This window comes from Larus michahellis, chromosome 9 (genome assembly GCF_964199755.1).
Source record: "Larus michahellis chromosome 9, bLarMic1.1, whole genome shotgun sequence".
Taxonomy (NCBI): domain Eukaryota; kingdom Metazoa; phylum Chordata; class Aves; order Charadriiformes; family Laridae; genus Larus; species Larus michahellis.
In genome coordinates, this window is record NC_133904.1 from 39,701,956 (window position 1) to 39,720,811 (window position 18,856).

Genomic DNA, 18,856 nt, shown 5'->3' on the forward strand with positions numbered 1-18,856 from the left:
AAAGATCTTACAGTTCATGCAATATAGAAAAGTCTAACAAATTGTATGTGGGAAGAAATGAGGAGATAGTGTTTGACTGGGACAGACCAGGACCGGGCATGGGTTGTGACATGGCTGTACCACACACTGCTGGTGGGACACAGCAAGTCGTCCCCTCCCTTCCTCAGTTTCCCCACTGAAATACAGAAGCCCATGACCTTTCTTCCTTTGCATAGCCCTCACATTTGTTTCAGGTCCCATCTCTCCTGTGCAGTGCAGCGGTGCTAGACCTATTGCAGATCCAGAAGTGGAAGAACTGCACTAACTCCTTCTGAAACTCAGTGTTGTCATGAGGCTGGTTCCAGTATCTGACCATCATCTTGGGCACTGCAATACATTCTGCAGCACAGATAGTCCTCCTACTTGCTAAGCAGAGCCCGGCTTGGGCCATTTGTATGTATAGCCCATATCACGACAAAAGTCTCTTGCTTTCTGTGGGTGCTTCTTCCTCACTCAGATGGTACAGTAATAGAAAAAATTTTCATCTGCATGAGAATTAAGAAAGTGAAAATGAAGAAAAATCGACTGTAAGATAAGTTTTTAAAGAAGCTAGTCTTGTCCTATTTTGTGAGGGACATGAAGTGAAGTTATTAAAGCATCTAATTCTATGTGTATAGGCTTACATTACAAGCAAAGCCTCTGCTGTTTTGTTCTGTTTCTTCCTCATATCTTCCTTCTTTCTCTGTAACTCAAAGACAGACCGATATATGGGTATGATCTTTCCATATACAGTTTGTATAAGCCGCAAATAAATAATGGGTAGGAAAAAAAAAAATCATACTTTTTTTAATCAGCAGATTTTCAGAGTCTAAGAGGAGAGGAAACGTTTTAAGTTTATACTTTTTAATCTAGATAATGTCAGCACTAACACTCTTTTTACCCTTTCCCTTCGTCCAGGTATCACTGTAGATAAGCACGGATTTATTTACTTCGTTGACGGTACCATGATTCGGAAAATTGATGAGAACGGTGTGATCACAACAATAATAGGTTCAAACGGCCTCACATCAACCCAGCCATTGAGCTGTGACTCTGGAATGGACATCACTCAGGTAGACACCTGTTTTTCATGTATGGTCACTTTTCTAAATATTGTGGAGACAGATAACTTAGTTTCTTGTACAAGGATTGTATGTCAGAATGTGCTAGATGAATCAAGTAATTCTGGACTGCACAGTATGGAGTGGATCTTCCATTCACATGATTATTATAAGGTGAACCATATAAATGCAAAACTATACACTTGATTATTTTTTTTTTCAGGAGATGGTACATGAATGTGTAGAGAGGCTTATATAAAGAATAATAATGCTTTAGAGAGTTGCTTGCTGCACTGAGATAGATCTTCCAAGGAATTTATCAGAAGTTTAGAGTGCTTTCCTTTAGTCCAGCATTCAGACTGATTTGCTTGAACTACTAAATGGAAAAAATATATATTCTGTTTATATCTAAGTCTGTTCTAAATCATGGAGAAGCATTACAGTAAGCAATTACACAACAGCAGTATTGTAGTGAAGCTACTGCATTTCAATACATTTCTCAGTGCTTTTCATTTCTTATTTCAAGAGCAGTGTAAAAGAAATAGGACTAAAAGACACTTATCGCATCTCTAGTTTATGCTAAAAAAGATATATAGATGAGCACAAAGAAACACAAATGGTACTTTTGACTAGTCAGTGAGCCACACTTACAGATAGACCAAGGAAGGAATTGGCCTTTGCCAATAAATAATTGAAATAATCAGCTTCAAAATGGGAGAAAAGCTGTAGTTGAAAAAATCTCGAGCCATTCTACCAACATACTAAAGTTATATTATGGAATGTGTAAGCTAATAACCAGGATCCAGTTAATTTTGCATTCCATTTTCTCCCTGCCCTTTCCTCAGTCCTTCACAATTGGAAAATCACAGTTAAAATGCACTGCGTAACAATGGTAAGAGCTTGTTCCTAAGTAAACTTTGAGTAATAGAAGGTGACTATGATCTTGTATTTACACACATGAAGAATGTGGGATCGATGTTTTGTGTAGTTCTTGTCAAATTTCACAGGGACAAATCTAATGCTGCTGTCACAGGAGCACTTGGGGACTTTATAACTAGAGTCAAAACAGAAAAACGGTCTGTTTTCCATCTCATGTGTTACTGCACCCTAGGTGTTTCCAAATGTGGGGAGGAAAACCTCAGCTTCCCCCTTCCCAGCTCTGGGATGGGCAAGCCTTGGATTCTCTCTGGTCCAGTAGACACATAATTATTCCATGTAAAGCAGGACAGGGTCAGCTGGCTTAGTTGTGCTAAACCCAAGCTTAAACTAGCCTTGTAATTGTCTTAAGATCGTATGGCTTCTGGGCACCTTGGCTTCTGCTCCGGCACCTCTTCTTGCAGGATCGCCAGTCCTGCAGATGATGAGCAGGAACCCACTGCAGCAGGCAGCGCTCCTCAGCTGGAGGCACTCACTCTCATCTCTATTGCTGCATACCAGCTGGCAGGAGCGATGCTTCATGGAACTTAAAGCTGCCTGAAGCACATTTGCTTGCTTCTTGGATACATGTAACAACTGCCTGGGGCATCAATAACCAGATTAGAGATCTCTGAGGTGCAGGGAACGGTGCCAGGTGCAACGTCTGCTCCCTGCCTTCTCCTTGTGATCTGCATCTCAGTCTGTACAAATAATTGCTTTACTGGCTGTATAATGTGTGGCTGTGTATGTTCAAATTTTTGCTCATTTTACTCAGTAGCAAAATGTCTCACTAAATCCGAAATGGTGAGTTTTGATAGTTTTCAATTCCTTTTAAAAAATGCAAATACCCTTTAGCAAATAAGTTGTAGCAGGGAGTCTGGCAAATGCAGAAATAAAATTATTTTATTTTTTAAAGTAAAATGAAGTTTAAAAGGTAAAATTTTTGGACTGAAATCAATTATGCTAAATTTGTAAGTAGATTTAAATAGCCCTAAAATCCTAATTTTTGGCAGGTTGGCTACTTGCTAGAAACAGGTTTAGTTTACCTTACTCTACAATATCATTCCAATGCATGGAGAAAGGGCCTCTTCAAAATCATAGATAAGAAAAAGCATGTCATAGAGCAAATTCTTCTTCATATTGCTCTCAGGATATCAGCATTCAGCTCAGGTAGGGCCTTCTTTTCATAGAAGCAGAAATTAACTTTTTTTTTCAATGAACAATCCAGGTGCTTCCATGCTGCAGCACCTACAGAAAACTATTACTGCACATTTCTTGAAATTTTTGCAAATTTTTCATCATACTGGGAAATCAAGATATGTTCTTACCACATACGTTGAAATAATCTTCAGATAAATTGTGAATGCATGCCAGTAAATATTCTAAACAACATAATAAATCATGGCATATTGAAGTGTCCCTAAAAAGTGGCCAGTCTCATTTCTAAGCTTAAGTATAGTAATATTTTCTGTATCATTTGCTGTCACTGATAGGTGAAGTCACGTTGTTGACAATCTGCAGTAGATGTACATATAGCTTTTTGGAAGCACTTCTTGTTTGGAGGATTTGTTTTGTGGGGGTTTAAGTGAATCTACTTATTGCAGTTTTTCACAAAATCCATGCTTTTGAGGTTTTTCACATATGCAGTAAAACATAAACACAAAATAAATGCCAAGAATGCATGTTCTGAAAAGTAACCATATCTAATTTGCTTAAGTCTTCTTCCAAAATTGTTGCTGATATCCAGAAAACTCTATGAAATAATCACATCCCCTTGAAGTCAATCATGTTAATCTGAATTATATCAATGAAAATAAGGGCATGATATTTTCACTTAGTCAGAAACAATTGTATATCCCTGCAAGACTGCTGGGTTTATTCCAGAATGGCATAAACATAAATGAAAAATGAATTTGGCCCATCTCCACTTAAATTGTTTTTTGGCTAAATTACAAATGGCATTTACATCAAGAGAATGTAGGTTGCTCACAAATTGTGTGTTTAGAGGGACTTATGAAATAGGTTAATAAAATCAATTCTCAAAGCTAAATTTGTTCTGACAATAAAATCAACGACTTGCTCAAAATCAATATTTCTTGATTTACCAAAGTACAAAAATGTACTCTTGAAGTAAACACATGGAATAACTGCCCATTGCGAAAACACCATAAATGACAAGTTTTCACTTTAAGGCATTCACTTTAATAAATGAGTTGATTATGAAAGGGTTTAATCATTTATTCCAATATCAGTTTTGATGGAAACACTTCTTATTAATCATTCTGTGTTTGTTATTCACCACCTTCTCGTTCTTAAGCATAGTATTCTGCATTCATAACAGGGGGAGGGAAGGACAGCTGGGGTTGGAAAGATTATATGTTGTGGCAAATAAACCACCAAGCTCTGACTAGTAATTGATTTCGTACTTCACTGTGAGGACGTTAATCTGAATTTAGAAGGAAAACGCATTTGGTTGAGGTGTTTGTATGGTATGCCAGAGTTCTCAGTACTGTTTCAGCATGTACAAAATTTGGATGACTTTTCTTCTCAACACAGATGATTTTAGTGTTCTTCAATTACTTAATAAGGAGTAAATCTAAAGAAAATGGCTCTTCATAGCTAGGTTTATGACTATATATGTGTATATACTCAACACTCACCATTGGCTCCAGCATTTTAGCAGACACCTACATTAAATTCACTTATCCCAGTATCTTTCATTCTGGTAGAGCTGGTCATATTTTTTGAAAATGCTGCCTCTGAAACCCTGAATACTAGAACATGACAAGACCTAAATTTTAAAGGCAAAACATTTTTCAAGAATATCACAAAGTGATGTTGGTCTTCATTTGTTCTGTGATTTTATTCACCTCACTAATCTACAGCACCCAGAATCAGAATGACGGACTTTTCAGATGAGTGCCCCTGCTGCGTGGTCCTTGGCTTCTTCTAGGTCTGACTCCTTTTCTTTATTTTTTCTTTGGAAGCTGTTTTGTTGCATGTTAATCAAATGAATAATAAACCCATGTTGAACCTTATACTTTTGCATCTGAGCTGGAGGCCCCATGGAATGAACTAACTGATCTCCCAGCTATATGGTCTACTGCATATCTCCTTCTCTCAAATTGAAGCCCAGCTGAAGAGAGCAGTTAACTGCTACATCTGCTAACATGCCTTTTGGATAGGAAGACTATTGTAGGTACTCTAAATCAGGGACATAAGCTTTGGTCTAAAATACTTTACTGACTTCTTGAATTGCTGCACTGCTGAGTGCTCTCCAAACTTGCACCAGCAGTGGGCTGGCTGGGGGGACCACCCACAACAGGACCTATGGCAAGGGCCTCCTGGCCATAAGCTGCAACAGAAGTGCTAAGGGAGGAGACTGGGGTGGAGAGCAAAAGGAAAAGAGAGGGGATCATCATTCTGTTTCACTGCCTGATGAATTTGGGTTTGATCCTGGTCTAGATCAGAGGCACCTCTAGGTTGCCCTTTTTTTCAAATGTGCACACTCTCGTAGTCTTGCTGTATCCCTAGGGTAAACAGAAAATGTTTAGCCTGGTTATTGATAGCAAATGAAAGCACATTGTGTGAGTCAGTCAGTCTGTCTGTTAGCTAGTGTTCTTTTCCTCACAGTAAATCAAAATCTTGGGCCAATTTCAAACAAATTTGTAGAGGAACACCAGCCTTCATAGCAATTAAATTCCTACATGTTCCATAAAAAATATTAATCCAGTTGGAGGTGAGAGACCTAAAGTGCCCTTCCAAAAGGAAATATTGCAGCGTGAGCTTTCTTTTATTAAACTCCAGAGATTCCACTCAGGATCTAATAAATGTTCCATTCACAGGAAAAGCTTCATTTGGTGCTTGGATCTTATTAAATTCCCAAGTCAGTCAGCCATGAGACGGAACTCCTTAGGAAACCAGACTTCATTAGATCCAGTGCTCATAGAAGTTATATTGACGTTGTGGGAGGTTTTGTGTGAAAGTAAAAACACTTCAGCTCAGCTTGAGTGATAAGCTTCGCTTCTCTTCTGCCTCCATTGCTGTGGTGAAAGCTGAGGAGCGAATTAGCAGATATTTCTACCATCTTGCAATTTCATCCTGTATCTTTCCTCCCATGAGAAATATATGGGCTGAATTTCCACCACGCTGAACCTCAAGTCATTTATATCTGTGCGAGTGGTAGCAGCTAGTATTTGGGAACTGTTTAAACCAATCTCGAGCATGGTCCCTTCGAATACAGAAACCAAACATTTGCCAGGCAACAGAAAATGAATCCCAAGAGCTTTCTCATAGCCTGTAACCATGGCCTTGTTCTCGTGCTGATGTCAGTCCCACTAGGCATGAGTCTGTGCCAAAGCAATAGCTCCAGCCTGATTGATGGTGTTAATAACTGTCACTGCTGTGTTCCAAAATGAAAGGTCTGGTTTGAAGACTTTTTCTTGACATTTGCACTTCATCAGCCTTTGTTCAGCAGTTCTCCATGTGAGGGAACCATCTATATTGTGTGGCTTCACATAAACTTCAGTGACACCGCAAAATGTTTTGCTGCCTTATAAAAATGTGACAGTGTTACTTACGTAGGCAATTTGCTTGCATAGGTCAAATTAAAAGGCAGATTTCTAGAACAGGGTTTGAAGGCGACCCACACATGGCAAGAATGCCACATCCTGGACAGCCTACTTTGAATGATGGAGGAGAGGGGAGAGATCAATAAGTAATGCTGTTGATGACTTACTTGAAATAGTGAAGTAAGAGACAGAATGCTGGAGAAAGCAGGAGTAAAGATGAGCAAAATTGCTTGAAAATGTAGTATATATCTCAAAAATGCAAACGCTGACATTGCTCCTGCAGTCACAAGTGCTGCAGGCAGTCCCCACCAGCGCTCGCACAGGCACAATATGCTTCAGTGGCATTGTGGAAGCCTTTTGAGCAGAACAAAAAGCTCCCAGGACATGGTGACCTCACTTGAAAGCAGCGATGAGGGTCTGCTCATTGGAGCAAGCACAGCCTGAACAGAACTTTCACTGGGTACGTTTGGAGGCAGCAAAGGAAAATGTGAAAGGCAAAAATATGATCTGATGAATGGGTGAGAAACAGGGGGAGCGAGCTGCCAGCATAAAACCAAATTGATTCTAGGCTGAAGTATTTTGGTTGAGAGTAGGTTATCACAAAGCAAGTGCAGGATTACATGGAGACAATTAATTAATTAGTATTGCAGGTCAGAGGAAGACACGCTATCCCTTTAGGTGTTTCTCTACATACCCAACAGTATATACTACATTCTTGTAAAAGCAGAAAGCACAAAACACTTTCTCACTGGCTTTTTTAAAGAGTAGATGCATAATACTCTAATTGTGTTAGAGAGCTGCGTGCCATCAAAAAGCATCAACTTTGTTTTCACTGTAGCAAAGTATTGTAAAACTAGACCTGCTCTTGATTTACTTTTAGTCCTCTACCTGCATGAGACTTTTGATACACTGTTTTCGTAATGTGTGATTAATGTATCATAAATATTCCAAATTTCTGAACTGTGTTTTTCAGTGCTTTGCAGAAACATTTTTTATGTGTATTCATGAAATCGCTGAACGAAAAGCACACAAAGCAGAAATGACAATTTATAGGTCCTTTAATTTTTATTTGTTGTCTTCCTTACAGAAGATTTTCAGAGCTTTTTTCTTTTTAGAAAAGATCTTTATTATTGTTTTTTTCTAATTTTTGCTGCATGAAGAAGCCTAGAAAAGCTGGGTGTTTTCCCCAGTAAAAAGTCGTCTTATTTTCTGGTTTGTTTTACTCTGCTGCTTAATTTCATGTTCTTTCTTCTCTGGCTTTGCTGGAGTACCAGAGAAGCTAAATAGAGTGGAAGTTGCAGCCCCAGCAAAATCAGCAACTGTCTTGCCGATGACTTCAGTGCAACTGGGGCTTCTTGCTGGGTGCTTTTCGAAGCTTAATTGAAAGGGTAGTGAGTGGCGAGGTGTAACAAGGAGCAACTGTGTCCTAAGAGAACGTATGTGCTTCTGAAAAATAGACCAAAACAGGTAGCGGCCAGCGCCTTTACTGAGGCATTTTCAAACCTTTTCAAAAATGAGCTAGCCCCCCTCAATTATTAAGTGTTAGTCTTTGGAAACCATAAGCCTATACAAAATAATTCCAGGCATAATAGCATATGCAGGAACAAGCAGTCACTAGTATCCATACTTTGAAGCAAAATCAAGCTGAAAGCCCTTTTAAAAAAGATCTTCAGGTAGAAGATAGAATAGTCTTTTCCCAGGGGTAGAGGAGAGGTTAAGTAACCACTCTTTAACAGGAACTGAGAGAAAAGAGGCTCATAGGATTCGGACCTCGGGTGGAAAAAAGTCTGTGAGAGCTCATGAATCAAGCTTGTAGGTGTATAATGTGATTTTTAGAATATCAAACAGAAAGCAGGATGGTTTCATCACAACTGATTTATATTCTGATCAAATTATTCTATCACTGAATTTTAAGTATGAGTCATAGAAGCAAGATGCCGTGCGATTAAGTCATACTGCAATTTCTTCCTTAAAGCCCAATTGCTCTTTTTATATTGGTCACCTGCAAAACAGCAATGTATTTCAATTATCTGCCATAAATAATGCATTACTACTCAGTAAAAGACTATGTACATTTTAATCAACTCTTCCATCCTTTTCTTTGATTGTTGAGGCAGGGAGTGTTAGACACTTGACGGTGAAGTGAAGGAGACCTGACAGGCCTCTGTTCGTGACTTTTCTCTTACTTTTTGCTATACAGAGCCAGATTTAAATTAGTTTTTTAATCATTTGTTTCTAATGAGAAATTGCAAGAAGGAAGAAACCTCTGTAAGAACTGGATGGATGGCAAGGTGGTAGCTCAGTCTAGATGCTCTCAGGTGCACTTTCTCAACTAGAAGAAACCTTCCACACTCACCAAATCCTGCCTGCCTGTGCACAAAGCCCCCAAACGTATCCACACAACAATTCCAACTCATCCAAGCTGCCTTGCCACCGCCACGCTTCCTCCAGCTCACCCACTGTCCTCACATGGCCAAGGCCCTAGCACACTGCCCACCTTCTCAAACATCTGGTCCTCCTTTAGCTCTCCAGGGAATGGGTTCCCAGCTGAGAAGCCCGGCTTGTTTTGAGGCTCTCCTGTCAGTCTTTCCCGAGCAACCAACTTATCTGGTTGCTTCACATTTTATTCCTTATGTGCAAGTAGCCTATGATTATCTCTCTCATTTAAATATGGTTTCAGTAGGGTGGAGTCTAGTTGGTGAGTTATTTGTGGCAGAGGCCTTGTATCTTCTGTGCTGAATTATGCTGCTGAAAACGTTTAGCGCAGCTTTGCCAGACTTGTGGGAACCTGCAGTGCGTTGACATATATTGGTTACTACGTCTGACTTTTTTAATCTGTTGAGGAGACATTGTGGACAAAATGTATGCATGAAGAATATATATACGCACATAAAATACACCTATATATGTATATATAACTATGTCTATATAAATATACATATATGTGGTTTCTACATACACTGCAGAGCTACCATAAGTAATTGGTTAGTGAGAGCTGGTCCCTGACATCCTGGAGTCCAAGCCCAAAGAAGGTCTGCTGAGAAGGGAATGTAGATGTTGATGGGAGCATGCAGAGGCAGGCTGAGCAGACAATGCTCCTCCTTTTCTTTTAATCCAGTTGTTCATCTGCATCCACTAATAGCAAGGCCTGCCTGTGATTTAAGAAATCCTGGGCTCCCCGGTTCACGAGGGACAGGGAACTGCTGGAAAGGGTGCAGCAGAGAGCTACAAAGATGATTAGGGGACTGGAACACCTCTCTTATGAGGAAAGGCTGAGGGATTTGGGTCTCTTCAGTCTGGAGAAAAGACGTCTGAGGGGTGACCTTATCAACACTTATAAACACTTAAAGGGTGGGTGTCAGGAGGATGGGGCCAGGCTCTTTTCAGTGGTGCCCGGGGACAGGACAAGAGGCAATGGGCACAAACTTGAACATAGGAAGTTCCACCTAAACATGAGGAGGAACTTCTTTACCCTGAGGGTGGCAGAGCACTGGAACAGGCTGCCCAGAGAGGTGGTGGAGTCTCCAACTCTGGAGACATTCAAAACCCACCTGGACGTGTTCCTGTGTAACCTGCTCTAGGTGACCCTGCTCTGGCAGGGGGGTTGGACTAGATGATCTCCAGAGGTCCCTTCCAACCCTATGATTCTATGATTCTATGAAATATCTGCTTTGATGGAGGCAACTCCTACATTAGCTGTTTTTTTTTTAAGCCTGTCAGGTTGGTACTGTGTGTATGTTGCTCTCTTCCTCTCACTAACCAGGCCTTCAAAAATCTATGGGGCAAAGGACCTCCCACAGATGTAACAGGTTTTGTGTGTTATAAGGTGAATAACTGTCAGAATTGAGCTTTACATGGAGCTGTCTTTACTGCCTCTATTCCAAGCCTTTCACATTGCCCAGTGTATCCTGGTTTGGGCATTTGGAAATGTTGCACAGCATGAGGGGGAGGGAGACCGAGTGGGATGGCACAAGTCTGGAGTTTGAGTGCAGGGCAGGTTTGAGGCCAGCAGTCACCAGTGGTGGGTGGTGTCCATCCTGCAGAGATGTCACGTGCTGCTGGGACAGAAATTGTTGCTTTGGCTAGGTCAGAGGAAGGCTGTCCTACCTCTTAGAGGAGTGAGGACTCCAGGCCTTTAGACTCCCAGTCTGTTAAGTTAAAAAGTGTAAGTTAAAAAAGTGATATAGGCATTTAATTCTGTCATCAGGTCATTGAAATTTTACATAGCTGCAAACTGCTGCCTTTCAAAGTTGTAAAAGGCAGTGTAGGTATAGCTGCATGACTGAAAGCATTGCACCACAATAACTGGCAGAAGGGGGGTCAAAAAAGCCAGCACAGAGATATTTCTGGCCTGCAAATTGTTCCAGGTGCTAAGGGGAACCTGAAAGGTCTGCCGATCCTGTCAAAACAACACTGTAATAATAACAGCTTACAAAGGGCAGGACTCTGAAGCATGTCAGCACGAGGGAACTCTAGAGGGTGTTGTTCCCTTGTTGTCTGGGTATTTCTTGGGTCTCAAAGCTGGTTATAAACAAAGACTGAAAAGGTTTTAGTACAAAGAACTGTTACTTTGCAGGTATTAGTGATATCTCCAGCATTATTATTAGGACTAAGTTTGCCCTGAGTTACGCTCACAAGCTGCTCACAAGTCAAATGAAAGTAAGCTGTGACAGCCACAGAAAGTAATGTGGCAGGGGCTGCAGCCTGGGCAATGACAGCTAAGAATGCCCGATTTCCCCTCTTCATGATACCATGTTTGCTTCAGCATCTTTCCTACCCTTGTTTGTGCCAAGGGAGAAAAAAAAAAATGAAAAGACACTCTGGCAGTGGAGGAAAAAAAAATGCAAATGTCAAGACAGAAATTGGTTGTATCCATTTGTAGCATGCCATGCAGAGGTTACATTTATAACTGCGCATTATGAAGTTTAGGCCACAGAGAGAGACAGAAACAGAATGATAGAGAGCACCATTTATGCAGTATGTTACTCTGACAATAACACTCACATTTACAAACAAATTAGCTGAAAATGTCTGAAGGACATTCGGCTTTTACAAACTGGGCCTCATCTCCTGCTGATAGGTTCCTTTGGGATGGGTACGGCATGCAAAATGATACACTGCCTTGGAGAATAAATTTATGAAGTTTAGCAATGTAGGTCACATTGCAGAAAAATCATAAATGTCTGAACATCACTCAATAGCCATTCAATCAACTGCTCAAAGCAAAATGGGAAGCTGAACAGCATGTAGCTGTCTCTGGTGAGAACTGGGAAAAGTCGTGATACGATGCAAAACCCTTTGGGTCCTCCATCCATATGTATTTCTTTTTTCTTCTATTTTTCTTGCCAGTTTGGTGTTACATATCTGTGTCCATAACAATAGTGACAACAAAACCGATGTGGTTCTTTGCTGTTACTACCATGAACTATAATACGTATTTTGGGTGGCTCATGAAAGGTATGACAAAAATTTGGAGAATCGGGAGACATCAAGTGGTTCAAACTTGGTATAAATAGCCTAGTCATAAGGAAGTAATTTCATTGTGAAATTATTTTTGTATGCTCCCATCCAGAAGGATTTATAACTTACATTATTTGTTTCAATCTTTTTGGATTTTGTTTGAAGGCATAAAGAAAAGAAGACACTTTAAAAGGACGTTTCTAGATTTAGCATTGTCTACAGATTCCTGTTGCTTCCTAGATCTAGAAATTTCTAAAAGCCTGAGATCCAGAGATTTAGAACTGTGCTGGAGATGTCGAGAACCATTCTGAAGACATCTAGCACCTTTGTAGATCTGGGGCCTTTCTAGATTTAGAGCTTTTTGGAGCAGGGAGCACATCCATCGTTTCTGGAACATGTCTAGAGACTCACTAGATCTTTTTCCTGGGATGGTTTGGAAGCCTTTTACAACTTTTTCTAAGAGCCCGCTTAGCACTTCTCTGGAGCCCTTCTGCATCCCTTTCTAGCTCAGCAGGCTTTTCTAGATCCAGCCACCCTTATGGGCCCTTTCTGAATATAGAACTTTTCAGGGACCCCTTCTTGGGCCTCCTGCACATCCCAGTCCCACAACTCTCTTTTTTTTTTTTTTTTTTTTGCATGAGGCTTTGTAGAGCTTTCCTGAGCCCTGCTAGGTCTGGACCCTTTCTATGCCTTTCTAGATCTAGAGTTCGCCTACTGAAAATCAAAAACTTTATTTAGCTGTCTCGTTAGGAACCTGTTGGAAACCTAATTTTAGGTGCACTTTTACAATCTTTGTCTAGAGCCTTTTTGGAATGCAAGAAAACCAAGTGCCTCTCCTTTTCCATCCAGGTTGTATGCATCCCAGGCTTGAGATACAGTATTTAGTTGAGTGGTATTTCTTGAATTTTGCTTGAAAAAACATTAGTCCTAAACTTTATGCTTGTAAGCTTTTCTCGCACAGTCTGATAATCCAAATATGCATCACAGCAGTAACCGATGCCCTTAGCTGTCAGAAATTTAAAGCAGAGTGCCTGCTTACAGTCTCAGACTAGAATAAAACACTCTTCAGTGCGTTTTCTTGCAAGTATCTAATCAGTATATATACTTGCATAGAAAGATTGCTGCATGGAATGCAGTGGCCTTATTTGTTCTGCAAAATGCAAGAAGCCAAATTTTTTTATTAGCTATTTGAAGTCTAACAGCAGTATGTGTTTGCTTTCAATGCAGCATGGCAGCTAGTTAGATTACATTAATTTTGCTCAGTTGAAATAACTATTGTGTAAGTGCTTGTGAAAAATTAGTTGTGGAAAATCATGTGTGTCATGATAACAATGAATCTTGGTGCTAAGCTCTGCAAAAGGACTTAAATTACTTCAGCTGCTTTTTCTGCCTAGAATTTTTTACATGCCTGTGAAAAAAACATGTATAATTTAAAGACAAAAATCAAACTTTTCTATGGTTGTTTTGCTTTAACTCTTTGCTACAGTTTAGTAAATAATTAGTTCACTCTTACAACGGATTAAAAAAAGCTATTACTATTGAATTGTGTATCGTTGTAGGAATTGGCCATAGAAGATGCCCTGCCATAAACATGAACTGCAGAATATCTATTTTGCTGTACTTCTTTCTTTCACTTGCAGAAGTTGTGTTTGTGAGTTTAACGGTGTAACTCTTAAGGGAAAGCTTAAACCATAGAAGTGAATTGACATTTTCTTCTGAAAATGGTGGAGTTAGTGTTTGTTCTGATCCTTGCAGGAATGTGTTTTGTAGCTCTGATCCAGGTGAGGAGGCAGTTGTGGCTCCCACACACCCAACTGGCGACCTCCTGGCAGCAGCTCCTTGTCCTTCGCTTCCCCCAGTCTCACTTTTTGCTCAGCCCTGGGGTCAAAGAAGTGCTGCCCTGAGGAGCAGTTCTGTTGTCGGAAGTCATGATTCTGGGGAGACAGTTTCGTGGGCACAAATCTGTAGGAAGTTTGAATTTCAAGAATTTAGTTTAAATTTTGAGTTTGACTCAGGATTCGGGGCAGAGTCAGAATATATGGCTGGTATATTCATAGTGGCTGGTGTTGCTCAAAGACAGGGATTTCACTTTCTTTGCTTTTTTCAGTTTTGGAAATTTCATTTCTATGTATCCTGTCTTCCTCTCAGTTTTCAGGCCAGATGCTTATATGGCATAGTAGTTATTGGAAGCAAAAGACACCGTAACATACTAGCTCCAGCCTCTCACTGTTCTCAAACAGCTTTTAATTACTGTCTCAATTAAAGCTTTTCAAAATCTTCCTCCCACCTTTTCTGCATTGGCAGCACACTGGCTTTCTGTATCCAGAATTTCTGAGCCCAAAATGGAAATATGAGGCCAAAAACTAGTGAGAGATTTATTAAGATTTATGCAACCTTACTTTTGTGCTGTCTCGTCTGACAAGCCCAGGACCTGGAAACGCAAGTTAGAAAGTGAGGCAAAATGGAAACAGTCCTGTTGTTAGCTAGATTTCTACCTGGTCCCTCTCCTTCCTTTTGGCCATGCAAATTTACTGCAATGGTATTTGTGGAGGACATCTATTCCCACTCGGGCACTGGAGACACGTTTGGGTTAGATTCAAATTCATGGTCTATTTTCAGATACTTTAATTGAAGAGCCTAAGATTGCTCCTCTCAGAGGTACCAGTCTGCTCAAAATACTTTGTGGATTCCTTCTGGGCATTTCACAAAGTATTTCTTTCATAGCCTGTATAAACCATGGGTACCATATTTAAACAGACTTAAATGGCTTAGGAATCTAAGTCCCATTGATTTTCATAGTCAATGGGCTTATGTGATTCTGGATAATGTTCCCTCTATTATTAAATAAAGACAGTGTGAAACCTGTCCCCATAGAAATCAACTTTTCCTGTCAATTTAGTAGACCCAAGTTTCCTCATACGGTCTTTGAAGTTGTGAAGCAGAAAAGAAATCATAAAAAAGAAATTATGAAGCAAGAAGAGAGCTGGAAAGTGAGAGCACAGCCAAGCTTGTGGCAAGTGAAGCGAAGACAAGCAGTGAAAACCATTGGAGTGGTGCCTTGCCTTCACTTTCCTGCACTGGGTCCCTTATCCACTGGAAATAATTGATGGCAAAGGCAGGTTGGTGGCGAGACTACCCTAGCCATGATCCCAGAGAACTGGTATCCTCTGAGCTGCATCTGTAAATGTGCCACAGCTGCTTTCCCGGCCCAGAGTAGAAAACAGTAGTCATTAGGCGGCAAAACTCGTTTATTTGGGTTTTTCACGGGGGAACGATGAATGCAGAGAGTGCAATGTTTGTGAAGTTTAAACCAGGGACTGCTACAGCTGAACTGTATAATTCTGAATTTTATAATATGCAGTATCAGGAGCATGAGAAACAAAGGCTCCTCCAGCGTGGGAGGAGGCTGTAATCCCACCGCGGGGAAGGGGTCCCTGGTGTCAGACCGCAGGAGCTGAATTGTGGCTCTGTGTGCCATTAAGAAAGAAGCTAAGCTGCTGAGAGGAGCTGACAGTGTCAGTGTCAACAAAAGAAAGAGCCCAAAAGTGAGAGCAAACTGACAGAAAATGATGAAAAAATATCCGTGGTTGTCAAGTGTGAGAAAACAGAGAGAAATATATGTAGTGAGACATCCTTTGAAAAGTTCAGGGAAGCAGAACTGGTCCCCTTCAGCCTTGTAAACTACACATTCGCTCCTAATGGACTGTCTGCATGAAGAAGGGTTTGAGCAGGAAGAGAAAAACATGCTATTTAGAAGGACGTTGTGATGAGTAAAAGGGTTTGGCCTGGAAATAACAGCTGAAGTGAGTAAAATAGGAGGAGATGAAAAAAGGAAGTTAGTAGCAAAAGAGAAATATGCAAGAGGCTATGATCAGGTCTGCAAATGCATATCGTAGAGCTGAATAAAGGCAAAGGTAGCATAAACAGAAGTGCTTGAAGCTGAGCAGTACAGATAGGAAGTAATCCATCAGTCAGGACTATCAGAAAAATTTCGGCATGAATTTCCTGCTACTACATGAAATTGAATCAAAATATACAAGCAATGCATGGCAAGAAATCAAAGCAATGGTGAAGCCTTTTTAGGGATTTATGCAGCTTCTTTTAATCCATGATAAATGAAACTTATCCCAGTGAAATTTACCCCCACAACCAAACAGTTAAGCTCTTGAAACCGGCATCTGCAGACAAGGATAAATTTTTCCCTCTTTACTTTTCTTACTTTAATATGAACAGTAGAATTTGTTTGATCTGATTTGTTCAAAATAGTACCAAAAATGCCACAGCCGTAAAATGTCGTGCAAAATGTGCAGAAAGTTTTAGCCATGTGGTCAAAACCAAAAGTGAAACAGTATTCTTCACAAACTAATGCTTAAATGTGTGTACATGTGCGGGCGTGTATGTTTTAAAAGTATATGAGTGCAGGCTCTTCTATCAGTGCTGCTTTGCAAAAAACTTACATCATTTAGTTGTAAAGCTTTGCTGTGGGAAATATATTTAAGTATTTCAAAAGCAGATAGGTAGGTAGATAGATAGTTATAGAAGTACATGTATAGTTTGGAAAAAAGAAATGGGTCTGAAAGCTATTTAACTACCTAAATGTGCATCTCCTGGTGAAAATTCATTTAAACTGAAACCACCTTTCTGTTTTCGAGAACACTTGACATGAAAAAATGTATTAGAAAGCCAGACCAGTAGGTGTTAATTTTGCCCTTCTCAAACCAGAGATTGATTATTAGATATAGCTGGAGCCTTTATGTTGACAGTTAAATGCTGAATTCCCAGAAAAGTTGACATGTTAATACTTATATGCAAAAGGTCTCATTGCTCAAGGGTTCACTTGTTTCGGCGGTGATTTTCATTGCATATGCTCAGTCTCCTGTGAACCAAACCAGAATTGTCACCTGAAAATTTCAGTCTGTGAAGAATGTGAGGTACTGACTGCTACTGAACAAACCTTGCCTTTTTGTTTATAATGGGATAATCAGCAAAGCCATTCCTGTACACCACTCAAAAAGAGAACCCATTAAATATACGAAAAAATACTTGCAATTGGCCCAATATTGAGTTATGAGAAAAAATATACGGGAGAGGACTTTTTACAGGGGCTTGTGAAGTACTGCTTCAAAATAATAAGTATATTAACTGATTTAATATTCTAATCCTAACTGAGGTTTTGTCTGGAAAAACTTTTTAATAGGCACAGTCATATCAGATGAGAATTGAAGTGCTTCTCTGTAATATGTTTATTGGCTCTGAGTGAAGCACAACTGATGGTTTGGTCACAGAAACCTGCCAGAGGGCAGCTTGCTTTAAAAGAAAAGAAACAACCGATGACTTTTCAAGGTAACAGTGAACCTGAGGGTGCAGTTACACTTCAGTTTAAGCTGATTTAGGTGATTAGTTTTTAGCCAGCAAACTGTCCTGAACCTGCTCTCTGTAGGAGCACATAAACACTGGCCTTGCTGCTAGGGGCTGCACTGGAGGAAGGGATGGAGTGGGACTGCAGCAGCCCCAGCTTACACCAGTTTAAGATGCCATGAAGTCTCATCCGGACGAGAACGCGGCAAATTTTTTTTCTAAATCTCTGAAATTCTTCTTCAGATTAGGAGTGCTCAGGGGTTTGTGTTTGTGTGTATGTTTGATTTTAATAGGCCTGTTTCACCTTTTCTCCCCTCCAGTTGCACTAGCATAAGCTTGCAGTGAGCAGCAGCTGGGTTCTGTGCTGCAATCTCCAGACAGGTACATGCTAGCTTTAATATTTTGCCTGGGATTAAACCGTTAATACATCCGTGACCGCTTTAAACCCAGGAGGGGAAGCTGTAGCCTTACCTTCTGTGAGCTTTGCAGAGCAGAGAGCTAGGCAAAGGTTCTGGCGTAGTAACCAAAATTGTTTAGATGTTCCCAACTAAAAATGGAGTTATTTTTACCATAATGCAGCTAAATTTACAGATGTGATCAGTACGAAAGCAAATGTGCTTGCAGTTAACAGCTGTTAAGAATAAGCTTTAGGAACATTGCTGCAAGTGAAATGGACGGTTGCATAAAAGTTTATTCTATCTCAATAAACCAAATCAGCCTCAAATCAACCAGAGAAAAAGTTGGTTTGGCTCATACCAGCCCCTGTTTATCTGCAAGACACCAGGCATGCCCACACAGTGGGAGGAATTGAAATTATTCACTGGGCAAAGGCAGTGTGGCAGGTCCACGAAGGAAAAACAGCTATTAAGACATGGCAGGTCTTATGCAGAGTCATTATGGCAAAAATTGACAGTTTCAGCCCAAAGTTTTTATTACTAATAATCTAGTTACAGTTAATCAAAGATTATTTTTAGAGCAGAGCAATCTGTGAAGGAGGCCGTTGAAGGTGTCTGTTTCCCATTAAAAATAATCCATTTACTTTGATAGAACAATCACATGTTCTGCATTAAAGGTGAATTGCAAATATGGGGTTTTTTGCAAGTTTCCTGAAGGTAGCCTTGTAGATATTTTTATGCTAACTAAAGAGTTTTATTTGATGTCCCAGTGAACTCTCAGTTGAAGCGTGAGCTAACAGCAAGTGTGTAAACCAGCCCTAGTACAGCAGGTGGAATCCGAGCAGTCTCACACACGCACAGAAATCAGCACCTTTATGGGAGGAATCTGTTTCCGACTGTTTCACCACATTTATCATCATTTGGAAGGACTCTACCAGCTGGTTCAGAAGACATCTTGAACCCAACAGCATTAGTCTTAATGCCAGTTACTATGCTGTCTAGTAAAATGGACTGGGCACAAGGAGGAATTCGATTACTCCATGAGCCTTAATAATTGTGTGGTGCACCACGTAACCAT

At 40.3% G+C, this 18,856-nt stretch overlaps 1 protein-coding gene across 8 annotated transcripts in view; it reads left to right on the top strand.

Moving 5' to 3' along the window:
• The window catches only part of TENM1 (teneurin transmembrane protein 1), a 995,213-nt gene that overhangs the window by 947,391 nt on the left and 28,966 nt on the right, over positions 1–18,856 (top strand). For all 8 annotated transcript variants that reach the window (XM_074599876.1, XM_074599879.1, XM_074599878.1 and 5 more), the window contains one exon: positions 937–1,091. In XM_074599876.1, coding sequence (XP_074455977.1) covers positions 937–1,091 — 155 coding nt within the window. The remainder of the gene's footprint in view (positions 1–936; positions 1,092–18,856) is intronic.